Source organism: Erpetoichthys calabaricus, chromosome 1 (genome assembly GCF_900747795.2).
Source record: "Erpetoichthys calabaricus chromosome 1, fErpCal1.3, whole genome shotgun sequence".
NCBI lineage: Eukaryota > Metazoa > Chordata > Cladistia > Polypteriformes > Polypteridae > Erpetoichthys > Erpetoichthys calabaricus.
In genome coordinates this window covers 290,827,184-290,846,998 of record NC_041394.2, presented here as the reverse complement: position 1 = coordinate 290,846,998, position 19,815 = coordinate 290,827,184, and the positions used below count along the sequence as shown (strand labels likewise).

Genomic DNA, 19,815 nt, shown 5'->3' with positions numbered 1-19,815 from the left:
AAAGATGCATCTAATATACTTAATATTTATCCAAAGTGTCACCTTTATAGCATATTATGCAACATATATCTTTACAGACTTGATGATAAAATAGCTAAATAATGATTAGACATTTAAACTTCTAACAATGCATTGGTCTAATCTGCCTTATTGTAGGTAATTTGGCCTAGCAGCTAAGATAAAGAACTGTATTCAAAAACAAAGATGGCTATTTAATAACCTAGGTACTGTACATTATTTCATTTTCCATTCAATGCATTTATATGCACACACAAAACTGGATTAAGATGAATAACCCAGTTAAGGCAGAAATCTGGTTTCTTAAGTATCCATTTTTAAACAGGCAAGTAGTCTTCTGGAGTTCTCCTTCGGCAAAACGCACCACTGTCATTAAATGGTCAAAAACAAAATGTCAGTGTCATCATCAGCCACTGTGAATTTGAAAATAAGCATGATGCCTGTGAAATTTTTCTTGTGTTTTAGAAATATGTTTAGTCAAATTAATGCTTTATTTATAAGTTTCTATTACCAGATTGCATACAGCACGCTCTTTTCTGCTTGGCTATATGACTGAGCCCTGCATAAGACTTGGTACATGGGCTTCTTACCTTACACCCAGTGCTTTGGGAATAATAACAACACAGGTATTTTTACTTCAACAAGATAAGCTACATAACTCATGTTACTTTTAATGTATCACCCTATTGTATTGTGTTGCTGAGTTTAGAACTCTATGTTCAGCTCATCAACATAAATGTAGCAATTTCTGAAATACTGAGATAGATCATTTCAGCCGGAAGGGATAATATAAATTATCCGAGGATTTGCATTGGGAAATTTATTTTGAGGATGCTTCTACCTGTGGCCGCTGAAAGTGTGTGTGAAACAAATACATGCGCAGCCTGACAGAGTGCAAAAGACATGCACAGACTACAAAATCCTTCACAGTAACCATGTTAAGGGTTTATTTACATTGCCATGTTATTAGGTTATTCGCAGAGATATCTACCTCTGTTAATTAGTTTTCTCTGGGACCAATTACCTGGTTGTTATAAGGGAATAAGGGTATAATACATGTCATTTTAGAAACTAGGTGCATGTCAATGTGCCTAGTGATTCAGGTGTGTATATGTAAATACATATTTTCTTAAACCTGCATATCCGGGCAACACTAGGTAGGCACAAAGCAAGAAACAGTCCATCACTGGGCTAAAACTCACAAAAATATGGGGGCCAATATGAAACCTACTCAGAACGTCTTGGAGTGTAGAAAGAAAAATCCACACAGACGCATGAAGAATGAGCAAACTCCACACAGACAAAGACAAGTGTGTAATCCAAACACAGGCTGATGAAACTGTGAAGCAGCACCGCCAATCATTATGCCCTGCTCTAGTAGTGTAACTATGTAAATAGTTTTTGTATACGGCTCATCCATCCACCCATTATTTAACTTTCTTAGCCCAGGTCACGTGGCTGTAGCTTATGCCAGCTGCACTACGTGTAAGACAGAAACTAACCCTGGTGGAGGCCCCAGTCCATCTCAGGGCACACTTATGTGGAAACTCACACTCATTCATACTAGAATAATGTAAAGTGGCAACTACATTGACATTCCCATCTTCAAAACTGCTGTTAAATGCGTTTATATGATTGTAATTATAAAAGTGTTACTAATAAAAAAAATATTTGCCTTATTAGTATAGTTCACATGTAAAACTACCAACAATCAACCTAAAACCAATAACAAAATACAGTGTTCCCATTGATAATTTGTTCAATTAATCGATTGTTAATTGATAATATAGACAAGTAAGCTGCTTTTTCATTTACTGGCCCATACTAATAGCACCAAACTTTGATTTAGCTGGCAATTTTGTTGGGGGTAGCGGTCTGAGACACCTGTGGATTTAACGTAGCAGCCTTGCAGTTACGCTCCTCAGCCACTTGTCCACACTGAAGTTAACATTTTAACTTTTGGTAATACGGTATAACACTGTTTCAGTGCACTTAAACTGTGTGTTTTAGAGTTAAAACATTTAAACAATTTCCAGTCAGGTTACAATGAAAAAGTGCCCTCACAAACTTGTACGTAATCCAGAAATTTCGCTAGCTTCCTGGTCTACCGCCACTCAAGTGTTAAAATAAATGTCAAATATCACTACATGCTTGTTAGTCGGTATCAAAATTATTTTCATACTGACCAGCAATATTGGTTAGAAAAAGGCATTAGGGGCATTTACACAAATCCGCTGAAAGGTAACCCGGACAGGTCCCAACGCCACCACAGCCTCCGCTGTCGGGATGAGAACAGCTTACCTGATGTACGGGAACACAGGGTCGACGTGACGCTCCAGAGTTGCAATGGCATAGCAGACAATAAAAGAAAACGACGACACAATGACAAGAGACACGGGGAGAAAGCACATTCCCTCCATGAACCACAACATCTTCCTGCTACAGCTTGAGCTCTCTGCTTTCAAGTCCGTTGTCAGACAGTTGTAACAGTGCGGTCTGGACTGGCGGGGCGGGTAACCGAGAGACGCGCACGGACTCGTGAACCCGCCATTGAATTCAAGTTCAGACGTGCACGCGCGAAACTTACTTGTGAACTCCAGCGACACTTCTTATTTAAAATACCTCTTCCTAACTCTGTAAGCACAGACTTTCTATTGCCATTAATTTTAATCCAATAAATTGAGCAATACGTATTTATGTAAAAAAAATTAACAATATAGAACGTTACAAAGTAACATTAAATCTTTATAGTGCACATATTTACTTAACGAGATTTGCGAATTATCATTTTGCGTAATTTTGTTAATTTGTACAATTTTTCAGAGATAATAAGCCAAGTCGCGTCGGGTTTATCGTCATGTGTGCTTAACACAATGAAATTCGCCTCATCAGAACAGTTGACAATAAAAACCACAACAGAAGACACACAGACACACACACAGATAGATAGATAGATAGATAGATAGATAGATAGATAGATAGATAGATAGATAGATAGATAGATAGATAGATAGATAGATAATTCCCTCAATAATGTTTGGGGCAAAGGCACATTTTTCCTTAATTTACTTACCCCTTCTGTTCCACAGTTTAAAATTACAAATCAAACAATTCAGATGAATGATTAAATGCACATTGTAGACTTTCATTTAATGGTATTTGCATACATTTTAGTCACATCATGTAGAAATGACAACAATTTTTATACATGGTCCCCTTATTTCAGGGCACAATGATGTTTGAGACATAGCAGTGGCAAACCTCTAATGCAGCCAACTTCGGGTCCTGCTTGCTACAGGAGCTTGTCTCCTTAAGTTTTGTCTTCAGCATAAGGAAGGCAGGCTCAATTGGATTTAAATCAGGTCACAGGCTTGGCCCTTCAAGAATTTTCCTTTTTTAGCTTTGAAAAACTTCTGTAATGCCTTAGCATATGTTTGGGATCATTATCTTGTTGTTGGAGGAAGCACCGTTCAATGTGTTTTTAGGTATATACTGGGACTTGAGCAAACAAAATGTTTTCGGTACACCTTTGAATTTATTGTGCAGTTGCCTTCAGCACTTACATTATCAATGAAGATAAGTGTGCCAGTACCTGTGGCAGCCATACATGCCCAGGCCTTAACACACCCATCACCATGTTTAACAGATGAGGTGGTATTCTTTGGATCCCGGGCACTTCCTTTATGTCTCCACACTTAGCTTTTGCCATCACTCAGATACAGGTTAATTTTTGTCTTGTCTGCCCACAAGACTCTTTCAGGAATTCTGCAGGCCCTTTTAAATACTTTTTCACAAATTGTAATCTGACTACTCTTTTTTAGCTAACTAGTGGCTTGCATCTTGCAGTGTGGCTTCTGAATTTCTGTTCAGGAAGTCATCTGCAGATAGTAGTCTTTGACACATACACATCTGCCTCCGTAAGACTGTTTCTGATCTGTCGGACAGGCGTTTAGGGCTTTTTCTTGACCATACTGAGGATTCTTCTATCATCAGCAGTGGACATCTTCCTTGGCCTCCCAGTACCTTTGAGGTTACTGAGCTCACCAGTGTGTTCTTTCTTCTTTATTCCAGACACTTCATTTAGGTAATCCTAAGGTTTTAGCAATATCTCAAATGGTTTTATTCTTGTTTATCTCCCTGATAATGGCTTCTTTGACTTTCATTGGCACGACTCTTGTCCTAATGTTGAACAATTGAAACTACAGTCTCCAAAGGGTAGAAGCAAGTCTAGGTATCTTATGCCTGCACTGATGAAGCAATGACTATGCCGATAAGGCCCAGCTCACTTTGATCCCCCGTTTCCTTCTGTGACTTCATGGTAAATTCTTTGCCTTAAAAGTGTCTTTTAATATGGTACATTTTGTCAGTAATTGATAAGGGAAAAGACACTAAAATAGCACAACTCTTACTGCACATAAAATTAAGAAAGACAAAATTATGTCAAGCAGGAAATAGCAAATGGCAAGTGCATAAGTCAGTGTTATATTGTGGAGATAAATCTCAACACAGTTAAAGATGCAGTTTGGCGGGAAATGAGAGTAAGATGTAGGGTAGTGTTAACTGAAACTGCTGAAGGGAGAATGCCAGCTGCAAAAGCAAGAGTAGAGGAAGAATTGTCAAGAGTGGGGCCTCAGGAGATAAACACAGATTACAAAATTAGTATAAAAATCTGTGGTAAATGATACATCACATTCTGCCATCATATAATATGCTGTACTTTCAGTTCTATTAAATGTATTATTGTGTAATGCACTTACCTGATTATACCATCTCAGAGGACTAATACATATTTGCAATTTCTGATAAAGGAAAAGAGACTGAGAAAAACAAATAACTTGGCAAATAATGTGGTATTTTATCTTCACAAAAAAGGTAAATGAGATATATTTTAGAAATTAAATAGATGATAATTTTTGGCCACAAAGCATGGGAAAATGATATGCAAGATTTGCTAGAAATTTAGAAGAGATTAATTTGTATAAAAAGGGCAAAGTCAACTTAATGTATTTTTCTAAAGTATACTTTTATTACAAATACATCAAGTTCAACTTCAAATTTATCTTTATGTGTACATACTGTATGTAGTACTTTATATTGAAATTCTTACTTGCAAGTCTTCTTCAAAAAGTTTCATTAGTACAATACCAACAATAATGAATACAATACAGTGAACATAATAGTATATTAGATGCAACATCTAGTCAAGAAACACAAGAACATATAAAAAAGCTAACATTATAATGTTGGAGTAATAAAAAAAGAATACATTCAAATATTCATTTATACACAATTCTTTTTTTATTTCATTATCCAAACCAGTATATTACAGTGACATACAACAGATCAAACATATTATAATAATATACCACATACAACCAGCCTTGCGCCCTGTGTTGGCTGGGATTGGCTCCAGCAGACCCCCGTGACCCTGTAATTAGGATATAGCGGGTTGGATGATGGATGGATGGAAAGCAAAGGAAAATAAAATACAAAGAAAAAACATCAGCAAAAGAGAAGACAAAAAAAAGATTCAATCACCACCCATAAGAAAGAAACAAAGAAGAAAGAATCAAGCAAAATGGAAAAAAGAAACAAAACCCATCTATCTTTTTTTAAGAGATGATAAAACACATTTCAAATATTTATAATTCACATGATTAAAGGTAGAACATAAGCATTTCAGTTAACTTGTTTTTTGTTCTTTTGCACCTAAAATCGTGTTAAATTCAGGTTTTTGGTAATGTACTACAAAAATGAGAAGAACACTGTACAAAAAACTGATTATAATTATCAGAAAATGAATACAGTTTTTAGGTCAATATTTAAAAATAACATAAATTAACACAGGCAGCATGGTGGTGCAGTGGTAGCACTGCTGCCTTGCAATAAGGAGATCTGGGTTCGCTTCTCGGGTCCTCCCTGCGTGGAGTTTGCATGTTCTCCCCGTGTCTGTGTGGGTTTCCTCCCACAGTCCAAAGACATGCAGGTTGGGTGCATTGACAATCCTAAATTGTCCCGTGTGGGTGTGTGCGCCCTGCCCAGGGTTTGTTTCCTGCCTTGCGCCCTGGGATTGGCTCCAGCAGACCCCCGTGACCCTGTAGTTAGGATATAGGGGGTTGAATAATGGATGGATAAATTAATTCATTTTACTTTTATGACTTTTCTTGGACAAATTTAAAAACAGTACAGTTGATTCAATCTGTTGAATGCAATGTTACAATCAAAGCAAAGGGAAAAAAGATAAATATAAATTTCCTGAAACTGACTGAAAAAAAGCTTGCTTTGTGTGGATGAATAGATTTATATAATATCATAAAGCTAAAGATGCAGTTATGAAAAGTTTGAATGCATTCACTTAGCCCTGTATGATTTCTTATTCACTTCACAGAATTGTGTTCATTTTTCACAAAACTAACACATGGAAAACACAATTTGCACAACATCTGATACAAACAAAGGCACAGAGTACAGATTTCACCTGAGAGCTATTTATTTGCAGTTTTCTCATGTACATCTCAATCTAGAGAAATCTGTTGTGGCTGTGATGGCTCATTTACTCTCTTCCAGAATACAGAGGTACAAAGCTGTTGTTTCACAATTCATAAAGGGGAACACCAGGTCTGTTGCTTTGATCAAACACAATGGAAGCTGAAGGAGTAGGAAATGGAGCTGTTAAACATACAGGCAGGGGTGTGCGAATGTGAGGTGGAAGAGCTGCACTAGGTCTTCAATCACAAACTAGATGCATATAAAATGAAATAATGGAAGCAATTGTTGATAATGTAATTACTGTAACTGTGGGCTGACATTGAGAGAAGCAGGCATGAGGGATCGACCTAATCCGAGCAGATCAACAGTTGGATCAATAATATGTGCCTTCAACAGGGAGGACCGGTAAATACTACTATTACCACAGAACAGTGAAACAATTACAGACTAATATACTATATAGTTCAAATGACATACATACATTTCATTACATTTTGTATAAAGTATGACTAACATGAAAAGTATCTCATTTCCATACACCACAGGGTACAGAGATGATCATATGCTGGTGGCAGAAAGGTAAAATTTGCAGTTGAACAGAAGACTGCTATAATAAATACGGTTCTTGACCACAATGCCATCATTCTGAAAGACATAAAACAGAAAATCATTCGAGACAATTATGTCTTTCAAAATATTAGCACTGTAAATCTGGCTACCATCTAGGTCTCTAAGGTACCATTTAAATGGAACAAAGCCAAAGTGGAAGAACTACAGTGTCAGTATTTTCATGCATGCCTGCACTTCTTGAATCTACGTATGTTAAATAGTAATAGACTGTATTTACTGTATTCATTTAATCTGTGTAATATATGACTGTATATATATATATATATATATATATATATATATATATATATATATAGTAATAAAGGCACTATATTGCGCCCGACCCGGCTCAGACTTGACACGGGAGGCACGTATAAAACAAAAAGACTTATTTTTCTTCAGCTGGAGGGCACATCTTCCCCGTAATCCCTCCAGCAACAACACAGTCCCAAGCACTAAACACTGACCAACAAACACTCTTCTCTGGCACCACCACTCCTCCCAGGCAACCTCGTCCTCTTCCTCCCGATTCTGGCTGCTGAGTGGTGCTGGCTGGCCCCTTTTATAGCCCACCCGGAAGTGTTCCAGGTGCTTGACCACCTGGTCTCAATTGCACTTCCAGGTGGGGCTGAAGATTTGTCCAGCCGGTCTGTGGAATCCAAGCAGCACCTCCTAGCGGCCACCCCAGCTCCCAACCAGGATGTGGAGGACTCCATCTCCCGTGGAGCCCTGCGGGAGTTTGGGGAATCACTGTCGGCCAGGGAGGCTGCCACCAAGCGTCCTGGGGGAGGTATTGAGCTGCCCATGGTTGCTCCCCCGGAACATATGCAGCATGGGCATCCCGGCCGGGCATGCGACCCGGCCACCTGTCACAATATATATATATAGTGTTAAATATATATACTGTATATATACTATATATTGTCACACACGCATGTTTAGGGGACAACCAAAGGGCCTGAATAAATGCAGTTCCACACTGGACCAGGGGGTGGTGAACGGCGCTAATTCTCTCCCTTAATTCTTAGCAGACCATTCTTGGGAAATCCCACCCTGTTTTGGGGTAACCAATGACATCACTTCTGGTTCCGGTCCTGATGACATCACTTCCCCCATGAGGGTTTAAAAGCCGTCACCTTAAAGAAGATACTCAGTTCTGTTTTGGACTCAGTTGTATGAACCTGTCTTTGTCTTTTGACAAGTTGTTAAGATAAAATAAAAGTTCAACACAGCATTCATGAATCTAGTGTGTGGTTTTAGGAGGACTGTCTCTTAAATACCAATATACATACTCAAAAATCTACAAAGGATTTGATTAATGAGAACCAATACTTCCATCCATCCATTTTCCAACCCGCTGAATCTGAACATAGGGTCACGGGGGTCCGCTGGAGCCAATCCCAGCCAACACAGGGCACAAGGCAGGAACCAATCCCGGGCAGGGTGCCAACCCACCACAGGACACACACAAACACCAAGCACACACTAGGGCCAATTTAGAATCGCCAATCCTGCATGTCTTTGGACTGTGGGAGGAAACCAGAGTGCCCGGAGGAAACCCACGCAGACACGGGGAGAACATGCAAACTCCACGCAGGGAGTATGTGGGAAGCGAACCTGGGTCTCCTAACTGTGAGTCAGCAGTGCTACCACTGCGCCACCGTGCCACCCGACCCAATACTTGCTAAAGTAAAAATTCATTTAACAGAAAATATTGTTTTGAACAAGATAGAAAAAGAAAAACCCATGCTTTTAGTTCACATAATACACAAGTGATTTCTTGTGACGTATCAAGAGACATGCCATAATTCCAGATTTCATAAAATTAAATTGCATGGAGCAAAAAGATGAATAAGAAAAGAAAAAGCTGAGATTATCTGAGTCTACCATTTGCTTCAGTGGAATGCTGATTTTTAAGCCTAAACTTCAATTGTTTTCAAGATGTTATGTTTTACAGGTAACAGAAGCATAAAGATAGATAGATAGATAGATAGATAGATAGATAGATAGATAGATAGATAGATAGATAGATAGATAGATAGATAGATAGATAGATATCCCTTAAATTTACTGTATTCCTATTAATGAATGTGGATTAACAGAAGACACACAGTAATTTCCAGAAGCACATGTATAGGTTGCTTGGTGTTTATTTTGCAATATGTTTATTCACATGCTAAAGTGGCTAATAAGCTGATGGAAAACCCTGCATGTGATTAGATTACATTAAAAATCCTGTGCCTTAATAGTAATAATGAATCTGAAAACAAAAGTGAAACAAAAAAAAAGAATACTTGATACACTGTATTAGGCAAGTAAAACTGAGCAAATTTTATCATTATTACCCTAGCTAAATAAAGTAAAAGAAGGAATACAATAATATCAAATGCATTGCTGAAGCCAAGTGGTCAGAGTGCATGGGCAGCTGTGTGCTGCATATTAGCAGTGTGCAAACTAACTACTAGGCTTTTAGAGGTTTTCTGAAGAAAAGGAAACAAGGTCAGAAAAGAGGTCACTATAATTTGGACTGGGAATTAGAAGAAACAATAAAAAGCATAAGGTAAATAAAGTAAACATGAAGGAGGGACTAGTACAACAATTCAGAGACATAGATGTTTAGCATGGAAGGCAAATATTTTTATATTTATCTCTTGCAGTTTAATGTAGACAAGTGATTGTAATGATGATTAGTGAGCAGCAGTATGGTTTCATGCCAAGAAAGAGCACCACAGATGCAATGTTTGCTCTGAGGATGTTGATGGAGAAGTATAGAGAAGGCCAGAAGGAGTTGCATTGCGTCTTTGTGGTCCTGGAGAAAGCATATGACAGGGTGCCTCAAGAGGAGTTGTGGGATTGTATGAGGAAGTCGGGAGTGGCAAAGAAGTGCGTTAGAGTTATACAACATATGTACGAGGGAAGTGTGACAGTGGTGAGGTCTGCGGTAGGAGTGACAGATGCATTCAAGGTGGAGGTGGGATTACATCAGGGATTGGCTCTGAGCCCTTTCTTATTTGCAATGGTGATGGACAGGTTGACAGACGAGATTAGACAGGAGTCCCCTTGGACTATGATGTTTGCTGATGACATTGTGATCCGTAGCAATAGTAGGGAGCAGGTTGAGGAGACCCTGGAGAGGTGGAGATATGCTCTAGAGAGGAGAGGAATGAAGGTCAGTAGGAACAAGACAGAATACATGTGTGTAAATGAGAAGGAGGTCAGAGGAATGGTGAGGGTGCAGGGAGTAGAGTTGTTGAAGGTGGATGAGTTTAAATACTTGGGATCAACAGTACAGAGTAATGGGGATTGTGGAAGAGAGGTGAAAAAGAGAGTGCAGGCTGGGTGGAATGGGTGGAGAAGAGTGTCAGGAGTGATTTGTGACAGACGGATATCAGCAAGAGTGAAAGGGAAGGTCTACAGGACGGAAATGAGACCAGCTATGTTATATGGGTTGGAGACGGTGGTACTGACCAGAAAGCAGGAGACAGAACTGGAGGTGGCAGAGTTAAAGATGCTAAGATTGCATTGGGTGTGATGAGGATGGATAGGATTAGAAATGAGTACATAAGAGGGTCAGGTCAAGTTGGACGGTTGGGAGACAAAGTCAGAGAGGTGAGATTGCGTTGGTTTGGACATGTGCAGAGGAGAGATGCTGGGTATATTGTGAGAAGGATACTAAGGATAGAGCTGCCAGGGAAGAGGAAAAGAGGAAGGCCTAAGCAAAGGTTTATGGATGTGGTGAGAGAGGACATGCAGGTGATGAGTGTAACAGAACAAGATGCAAAGGACAGAAAGATACAGAAGAAGATGATCCACTGTGGCAACCCCTAACGGGAGCAGCCGAAAGAAAAGGAAGAAGTTTAATGTAGACAAGTGTAAAGTGACACATGTACTGTAAATAGACAAAGATGGGTGACACTTAAGGCAGTAAACAGCAATATGTATTTAGGAGTTTATGTTGATTCAACATTAGCATTCTGCAGGTAATGCATATAAGCAAATAAAAAATGTGACTGAAAAGTGAACTAAAAAAAATTCTTCAGTATGGTATAGCACCATTTACACTTGCATCACTAGATTCATGTTGAGTTGTAAGACTATTCAGCAGCCTCTCAATAATATTATACAACTGCATTTAACTGCTTACTATTTTTTTACATATTAGCTGTTGTTTTATACATTGTTTACCATTATATTTGTTGTCTGCTGTTGAATTTATTTATTATCTGACTGATTGTACCATTATCACTGTTCTGTAGGTCTGTAGTACAAGAATCTCATTGCACTGTGAATAAATGAAAATAACTTGAACTTGATTTATTTTAGTGACTGTATGATGATCAAAAATTGACAGTGTTAATTTTTAAATTGATACAAGACCTTGAGCACTGTAACACTTTCCAATAAATTTCTATAAATTTTAGCGAATTATTCAGTTCAAGTGCATTATTATCAAATATCACATCTATATCTATATCTATAGAAATTAACAAACATCCAATCTGTGTAATATAAGAGCACCAAATCACAATTTTTGAAAAGGATGAGCAACTTTTCTGTAGTCACAATCTACACTGCTCAAAGAACTCTTTTAGGGCTAATTTGTTTTTGTTTTTCTCCCAGGGCTGAATATTTTTCTAAAAACTAACTTTTTTTAAAAAAAAGAACACAAAGCAATGGTTTAACATATCAAATCAACAAACAATATTTATTTTTGACAAATGTTACTGTCTTGCATGTTGTATGAGCCTGCATACTATATGATTTCATACATATCACATACATGTTACACAGCACAGTATGATATCGCTCAAAGCAGCCAATTGCATGCATTGTCACATTGCACAGCTTATAATATGTGTTGCACTGGTGTCTCCTTTTCAATTGTCTGTTGCTGCACTTTCGCACATATATTATTAGTGTGTACTGTAGAGAGACAAGTCACTCGTTTGACATCATGCCATGCCACTGCCACCAAATTTTCCGCCCACATGAAAACCAGATTGTCGCCTCCTCATCTTCAGCCTGTCTGGCTTCAACTGTGAAGGCATGTGTCTCCTGTTCACACTCACTGTGCCACAAGCTCCAATTCCCCTGCTCTGTAGCTCCATGAGCAATTCAGCTCATGTATAAAAATTGTCCATGTACACAACATGACCCAAATGTTCATAGCCCTGAAGCAGCTCCAGCACAACTTGACTTGTCAAGGGACAGTTCTCTCTTTGAAAGAAATACTTTCCTGAATATGTAATTACTTTCAGGCAGAAACCAGTCTCTGCTTATGCCAGTACCAAATCCTTTATGCTATACTTTGTGGGCTTGTCTGGCATATATTGGCGGAAAAAAAGGCATCCCTTGTATTTTATCATAGATTCATCCACAGACAAATCATGGCCAGACTGATAAAATTGTTTATATGTTGGCTCCACTATGTCAAGCAGGGGCTGAACTTTATACATGGGGTTATAGCCTGGCTCACCCCTTGAGATTTGCTTCTGGTTATCACAGAAGTGAATAAAACTTTGCAGCAGCATGTACCTATCACGTGGCATAACCAGTCCAAAGCCACCAGGGGAAAAAGCACATTTGGACCAATGCTCCCTGAAGTTATATCACCAGTCTAGTCCCATCTCTATTTATAATGCCACAAAGCTCTTCATCTCATCTTTTGTTGTGGGTTTCCACTTTGAAAAACAAGAATACGGTGCAAGCACAGCCTGCAATTCAAAAATTGCTCTGCAATTTCAGTAAAGAACAGCCTGTAGTAGTGCAGCGGCTGGTAATCTGTCGTATCCATCAGCAAGCCATGCTGTCTTGTGAAGTCCAGTAGCCAGTTTGGCTCCCATGGATCAATGTCTGGGTATTCCTCCCACACAAACCTTGCCGTAGGTGCATCAGCTGCGCAAATGTACTCAATTGGCAGCTGATCAGCTGGGGTGGCATTGGCTGGTGTCCAGTTTGCTGATGACAGTTCCTCACTCTCTTACTTGATCTCCTGGAAAAATCGAAGCCCGACTCCGGGATAATTCTCAAAACATCGTCTGCTGAGTATTTTCTTTTCTGCACTCGCTTCGCTTCCTTGTGAGATGTCTATGCCGTCTTGCCTTCGTTTACATTTCGTAACTCGCGCACACACAAGGATTAGATGCCGAGTCAATGAGTCTAACATTCCTCGAAGCAGAGTGGGAATGCGTGTGACGTAACAATGGTGACAAAACTCACTAACAGCTAATTGTTGCCCTCTACCCCTGGATGTCGACTTTTGTATTCATCATAGAAGGTCTGCTGAACTGCACTTTGTCTCATCCCTCACCTAGGACCAGTTTGCCTTGGGTGGCCTTACCAGGGGCATAAAGCCCCGGACAACAGAGCTCCTAGGATCATTGGGACACACAAACCCCTCCACCACGATAAGGTGGCGGTTCGAGGAGGGGACTGGATTCAACATCATACCAAAAATCAAATGAAAAATTTAAATCACAGGTTAATCCAATTTGTGTGAATTTCATTGCAGCAACTCATAATGTGACTCACTAGTGTATGTGGCTCCCACATGGGTGTATGCACTCCCGACAATGTTTAGGCAGGCTCCTGATTAGACGGCAGATGGTATCCTGGAAGATCTTCTCCCAGACCTGGACCAGGCATCAGTGATCTCCTGAACAGTCCGTGACACTACTTAGTAGCGTCAGATGCACCAATACATACAGTGCCAGAAGTTCTCATTTGGATTCAGGTCTGGGGAACATGTGGCCGAGTCAAAGGCATCAATACCTTCATCATCCAGGAACTACCTACACACTCTGGCAACATGAAGCCAGGTATTGTCCTGCACCAGGAGGAACCTAGGGTCCACTGCACCAGCGTAAGGTTTGACAATTGCTCTGTGTATTTCATCCCGGTTCCTAATAGCAGGCAGGATACTGTTGCTTAGCACATGGAGGTCTGTGTGACTCTCCAAGGATATGCCAACTCAGACCATTACTTACCCACCATAAAACTGGTCATGCTGGATGATGTTGTAGGCTACATAACATTCACCAGGGCATCTCCAGACTCTTAACATGAGAACAGGCCATTCAGCCCAATAAAGCTTGCCAGTCCTATCCACTTATTTCTTCCAAAAAAACATCAAGTCGAGTTTTGAAAGTCCCTAAGGTGTTACTGTCTACCACACTACTTGGTAGCTTATTCCAAGTGTCTATCGTTCTCTGTGTAAAGAAAAACTTCCTAATGTTTGTGCGAAATTTACCCTTAACAAGTTGCCAACTGCGTCCCTGTGTTCTTGATGAACTCATTTTAAAATAACAGTCTTGATCCACTGTACTAATTCCCTTCATCATGAATGAATCTAAAAACATCACCCTGAACTCCCACTTCTTTTAATTTGATGCCCAACCTCTCATGTGGCACCTTATCAAATGCTTTCTGAAAGTCAAGTTAAATAATATCAGACGCTCTACTTTGATCATATCCTTTTGTTGCCTCCTCATAAAATTCCAGCATGTTAGTAAAACATGACCTCTTTCTTCTGAACCCATGCTGACTGTTCAGAATAACTCCTGTCCTTGCTAGGTGTTGCTCAAACTTATCCTTAATAATTCCTTCCATTAATTTTCCTGTGATGCATGTTAAGCTTACTGGGCTATAATTGCTTGGATCTGCCCTGTCACCCTTTTTATAAAATGGGATGATATTTGCCATTTTCCAGTCCTTCTGACTCTCTCCAGCATGCAGTGACTTCCTAAAAATATGTGTCAAGGGTTTACTGTATATATGTACTCACTAGCCTCCTTAAGAACTCGATGGGTAAATATTATCTGGTCCTGGTGATTTGTTTGATTTCAGCCTATTTAATCTGAGCAGTACTTCTCCCTCTACAATTTCCAAATCCCTCAGTACCTCCTTAGTAGTCGTGTTTACCTCTGGGAAGTTCTCCATTTGCTTACTTGTGAACACCTCAGAAAAATATAAGTTTAGGATATCTGCTATTTCATTGTCTGTATTTCTTAATTCCCCTTTACTATTTCTGATGCACATCACCTCCTCCTTGACTGTTCTTTTACTACTAAAATACTGAAAGAATCTCTAAGGGTTTTCTTTCACCTTATCTGCTATATTCCTCTCCAACTGCCTTTTAGCTTCCCTGATATCCTTCTTAATGGTTGCTCTCATGTTCTCATATGCTCTACGAATCACTTTGCAGTCATTAGTCTTATATGCCTTATAATGCAGATTTTGTCTTTACTAATCCACTGTGGAGTTTTTTAAAATTTTCTATTAATTCCAAATTTAGGTATGTGTCTGTCCTGCATTAAATGTAAAACATTTTTAATCCTGTTCCACTGCTCCTCGACTATCTCCACACTTAAAAGCTTATCCCAGTGTATCCTACTTAGACATTGTCACATCTGGTCAAAATTAGCCCTACCAAAGTTCAACTTAACAATTTTAGTCTTTGCATCTGCACTCTTACAAAATACTGAGAACTGTGTTATATTATGGTCACTTGACCCTAGTGGTTCAATCACCTCTACACCCTCAATTCTATCTTGATTAATGCAAAATACTAAATCCAGACAGGCTTCACCCCTTGTTGGTTCTTTAACATGCTGTGTTAAGAAACAGTCACTGATTACTTCTAAAAACTCCTACTCTTGTGCTCCTCCTTCTGCAAGGTTATCCCAGTTAATATTTGGATAATTAAAGTTCCCCGTGACTATAATATCTCCCTGTCAGCTTGCCTTTTTGATATTACTAAAAAGATGTGTGTTGAAATTACTGTCTGAATTGGGTGGTCTATAACACACTCCTAAAATAAGACCTCTTTCCCTAATATTTTCCAGACAAAGCCACATGTCCTTACTAAAATGGGGCTCATCATCCAGCTGAAGAGGACTTACATTTAAATTCTGTTTGGCATAAGCAGCAGCCCCACCTCCTTTTCTGTTCTGTCTATCCTTCCTAAAAATGTGTATCCGTCTATATTACACTTATCCCCATCTTTGTTATTTAGCCAGATTTCCGTTATTGCTACAGCATCATAATTATGCTCTGCTACATACAACTCCAACTCCCTTACCTTACTTTTGATACTTCTAGCATTAAGGCAAGTTATACATTACTACACATTTTTATTTTTACACCGTTGTTTGTACCTCCATATTTAGATCTAAACCTGGCCTGTTCTAAACTATCTGCCCCCCCCCCCCCCCCATTCCTTAGTTTAAACAATCTTCGACTAGCCTACTCATATGCCTCCCCAATACATTGGTGCCCCTCCAGTTCAGATGTAACCCATCATGGCAGAACAGGTCCAATCTGTTCCAAAAGGATTCCCAATGCCCCATAAACCTAAACCATAAACGTGTGTCACATGAGCTCAATGTGAACCTGCTCTCATCTAGGTACTCTCTGGAAAATGCCAAACAAGCTGCACAGATGTGAGCACAACTCACACTAGAGGACGTCAAGGCCTCTTGCTACCCTCAGTGGAGTCTGTTTCTGACAGTTTGGATGTTGTAGGACTGTTTTGGTTGACACGCCTCTGCAACATCGCATGGACATCAGGGACAGTGCCTCTGGATTGGCAGACCGGGGTGGTGGTCCCCCTCTTTAAGAAAGGGGACCGGAGGGTGTGTTCCAACTACAGAGGGATCACACTCCTCAGCCTCCCTGGAAAAGTCTATTTGGGGGTCCTGGACAGGAGGGTCCATCGGATAGTCGAGCCTCGGATTCAGGAGGAACAGTGTGGTTTTCGTCCTGGTCGCGGAACAGTGGACCAGCTCTACACCCTTTGCATGGTCCTGGAGGGTGCATGGGAGTTTGCCCAACCAGTCTACATGTGTTTTGTGGACTTGGAAAAGGCATTTGACCGTGTCCCTTGGGGAATCCTGTGGGGGGTACTCCGAGAGTATGGGGTACAGGACCCCCTGATAAGGGCTGTTCGGTCCCTGTACGATCGGTGCCAGAGCTTGATCCGCATTGCCGGCAGTAAGTCAAACCCGTTTCCAGTGAGAGTTGGACTCCACCAGGGCTGACCTTTGTCACCGATTCTGTTCATAACTTTTATGGACAGAATTTCTAGGCGCAGCCAGGGCGTTGAGGGGGTCCGGTTTGGTGGACTCAGGATTGGGTCACTGCTTTTTGCAGATGATGTTGTCCTGTTTGCTTCATCAGGCCGTGATCTTCAGCTCTCTCTGGATCGGTTCGCAGCCGAGTGTGAAGCGGCTGGGATGGGAATCAGCACCTCCAAATGGTGGAGTGCCCTCTCAGGATTGGTAGTGAGATCCTGCCCCAAGTGGAGGAGTTCAAGTATCTCGGGGTCTTGTTCACGAGTGAGGGAAGAATGGAGCGTGAGATCGACATGCGGATTGGTGTGGAATCCGCAGTAATGCGGGCTCTGCATCGGTCTGTCGTGGTGAAAAAGGAGCTGAGCTGCAAGGCGAAGCTCTCAGTTTACCAGTTGATCTATATTCCTACCCTCACCTATGGTCATGAGCTATGGGTAGTGACCGAAAGAACGAGATCGCATATACAAGCGGCTGAAATGAGGTTCCTCTGCAGGGTGTCTGGGCTTTCCCTTAAAGATAGGTTGAGAAGCTCAGTCATCCGGGAGGGGCTCAGAGTAGAGCCGCTGCTCCTCCGCATCGAGAGGAGTCAGATGAGGTGACTCGGGCATCTGATCAGGATGCCTCCTGGACGCCTCCCTGGTGAGGTGTTCCGGGCACGTCTAACCAGGAGGAGGCCCCGGGGAAGACCCAGGACACGCTGGAGGGACTATGTCTCTCGGCTGACCTGGGAACGCCTTGGGATTCTCCCAGAAGAGCTAGAAGAAGTGGCCGGGGAGAGGGAAGTCTGGGCATCTCTGCTCAAGCTGCTGCCCCCGTGACCCAACCTTGGATAAGCGGAAGAGGATGGATGGATGGATGTCTGCCTCAGTGCTGGGGGACCCCAGTAGTTGCAGGTTTTTGCTCCAACAGGTTTCACAAAACCATTTCATCCCTGGCAGTTTCTCAGCAGTGTAGCTCCTTTTTTTTATAGCAGTTTTTTTAAGTCATCTCCGGAATATTAAAGATGGGAAGAGGTGGTTCCCTATCTCCTCAAGAATCGTCAAAGATGGTGCTGGCTGCTCTAGATTTGTGGTTTCCATTTTATGGCTTGTGCTGAATCATGCACTTCCTGGAAAAGAAGTAGAATTCCTTTTCAGTAGACTCCACTTTACTATCTGATTGTTCAGTATATGTATACAGAGCAAATTGTTACAGCTTTAGACATAAAATTTTTCATCTTCTAAAATCTTAAATTCATCTTCAGCCATTTTGATTGTGGTTGTAATATTCTGTTTTACCTTACAATAATGAAATTAAATTACTAAACATAATAAAATAAATAAAAAATGGTGACACAGTGCTTAGTGTCCTTGTTGCCAAAATATCTAGGGTGTTAGGTTCAACTTCCATGTCTAGTCATTGACTGTGTGAAGTTTGCTTGTTTTCCCCATGTCTTCTTTGGCTTTTCTCCAGGTACACCAGTTTTCTTTCTACATCCCAAAGAAGTGTGTTAAATTAATTAACAAATGTGAATTTGTTATTAATTCCCCTTGGGATTAATAAAGTATCTATCTATCTATCTATCTATCTATCTATCTATCTATCTATCTATCTATCTATCTATCTATCTATCTATCTATCTATCTATCTATCTATCTATCTATTTCCCGTTTGAGTGTATATGCATGAGTGGGCTCTGTGATGGACTGCCTATAATACTGGGTTGCTTCCTGCCTTACAATGATACAGGGACGGATCCCTGTCCTTCATGACCCTGCATTTGATTAAACAGGTTTAAAAATACCGTCTTAAAATCAGAGTATAAATACAAAGAGAAACTTGTATTGCAAGACTTGTTTCCTCTGTTTTACCATCATGATTACTAAATTTACCAAATCTGTTTCTGACCCCTAGTGGCCTTTTCTGGAAGTGCAATACAAAAATAATTTTTGAACACTTGTTGTTTTTTTTTTTTGTTCTTTATTTCGCCTTATACAATTTCTTGTATTAGGAATTTGTTAGTTTTTGCATACCCCTTGGGGGGTCAGAGTGCAGGGTCAGCCATTGTACAGTGCCCCTGGAGCAATTACAGGTTAAGGGTCTTGCTCAAGGGCCCAGCAGAGTAGGATCTCTTTTGGCAGTGATGGGGAATCGAACCGGCAACCTTCAGGATACCAGCGCAGATCCTTAGCCTCAGAGCCACCACTCCGCCCCTTTTGTCATGTGATGAACATTTCAGTAAGGATGGGTTAGATTTATCTTTTCCAAAAGGTTTTCACAAACAGACGAAAATGTGCTTTTCTCCCAACGCAGTGGTTTCCAGTCTTAATGCTGTGGGACCTGTGCAGCTGCAAGTTTTAGTTTCAACCAGTTTTACAACCAACAAGTCATTTTACCTCTGACTGATCTCATTGTTTCTTCTATTATTTCACATTTTGAAAACAGCTGTAGTGTGAGATTTAAATTAATAAGAAATTGCAAAGTATTGATATTATTTGCAATAGCTTTAAATTCTTAACTTTCTTTTGTCATTTTCATATTAATTCACCTTTGTTGTCTCAAGTTTGCTTCTTTAATTGTATCGTATTAATGGCAATTATCAATCAAGGAAGCAGACATGTGGGCAAACAATATTAAATGATGAAAGGCT

The 19,815-nt window shown here is 40.3% G+C and overlaps 1 protein-coding gene across 3 annotated transcripts in view; it reads right to left on the bottom strand.

The window, feature by feature from the left end:
- dram1 (DNA-damage regulated autophagy modulator 1) overlaps nucleotides 1-2,524 on the bottom strand; it is a 47,927-nt gene extending 45,403 nt beyond the window's left edge. For all 3 annotated transcript variants that reach the window (XR_007935180.1, XM_051928627.1, XM_028816477.2), the window contains exon 1: nucleotides 2,320-2,524. Coding sequence is in view for 2 of the 3 variants with exons in the window: in XM_051928627.1 (XP_051784587.1) it covers nucleotides 2,320-2,450 (131 nt within the window). In the remaining variant the exon portion in view is untranslated. The remainder of the gene's footprint in view (nucleotides 1-2,319) is intronic.
- Between the last annotated feature and the right edge of the window lie 17,291 nt (nucleotides 2,525-19,815).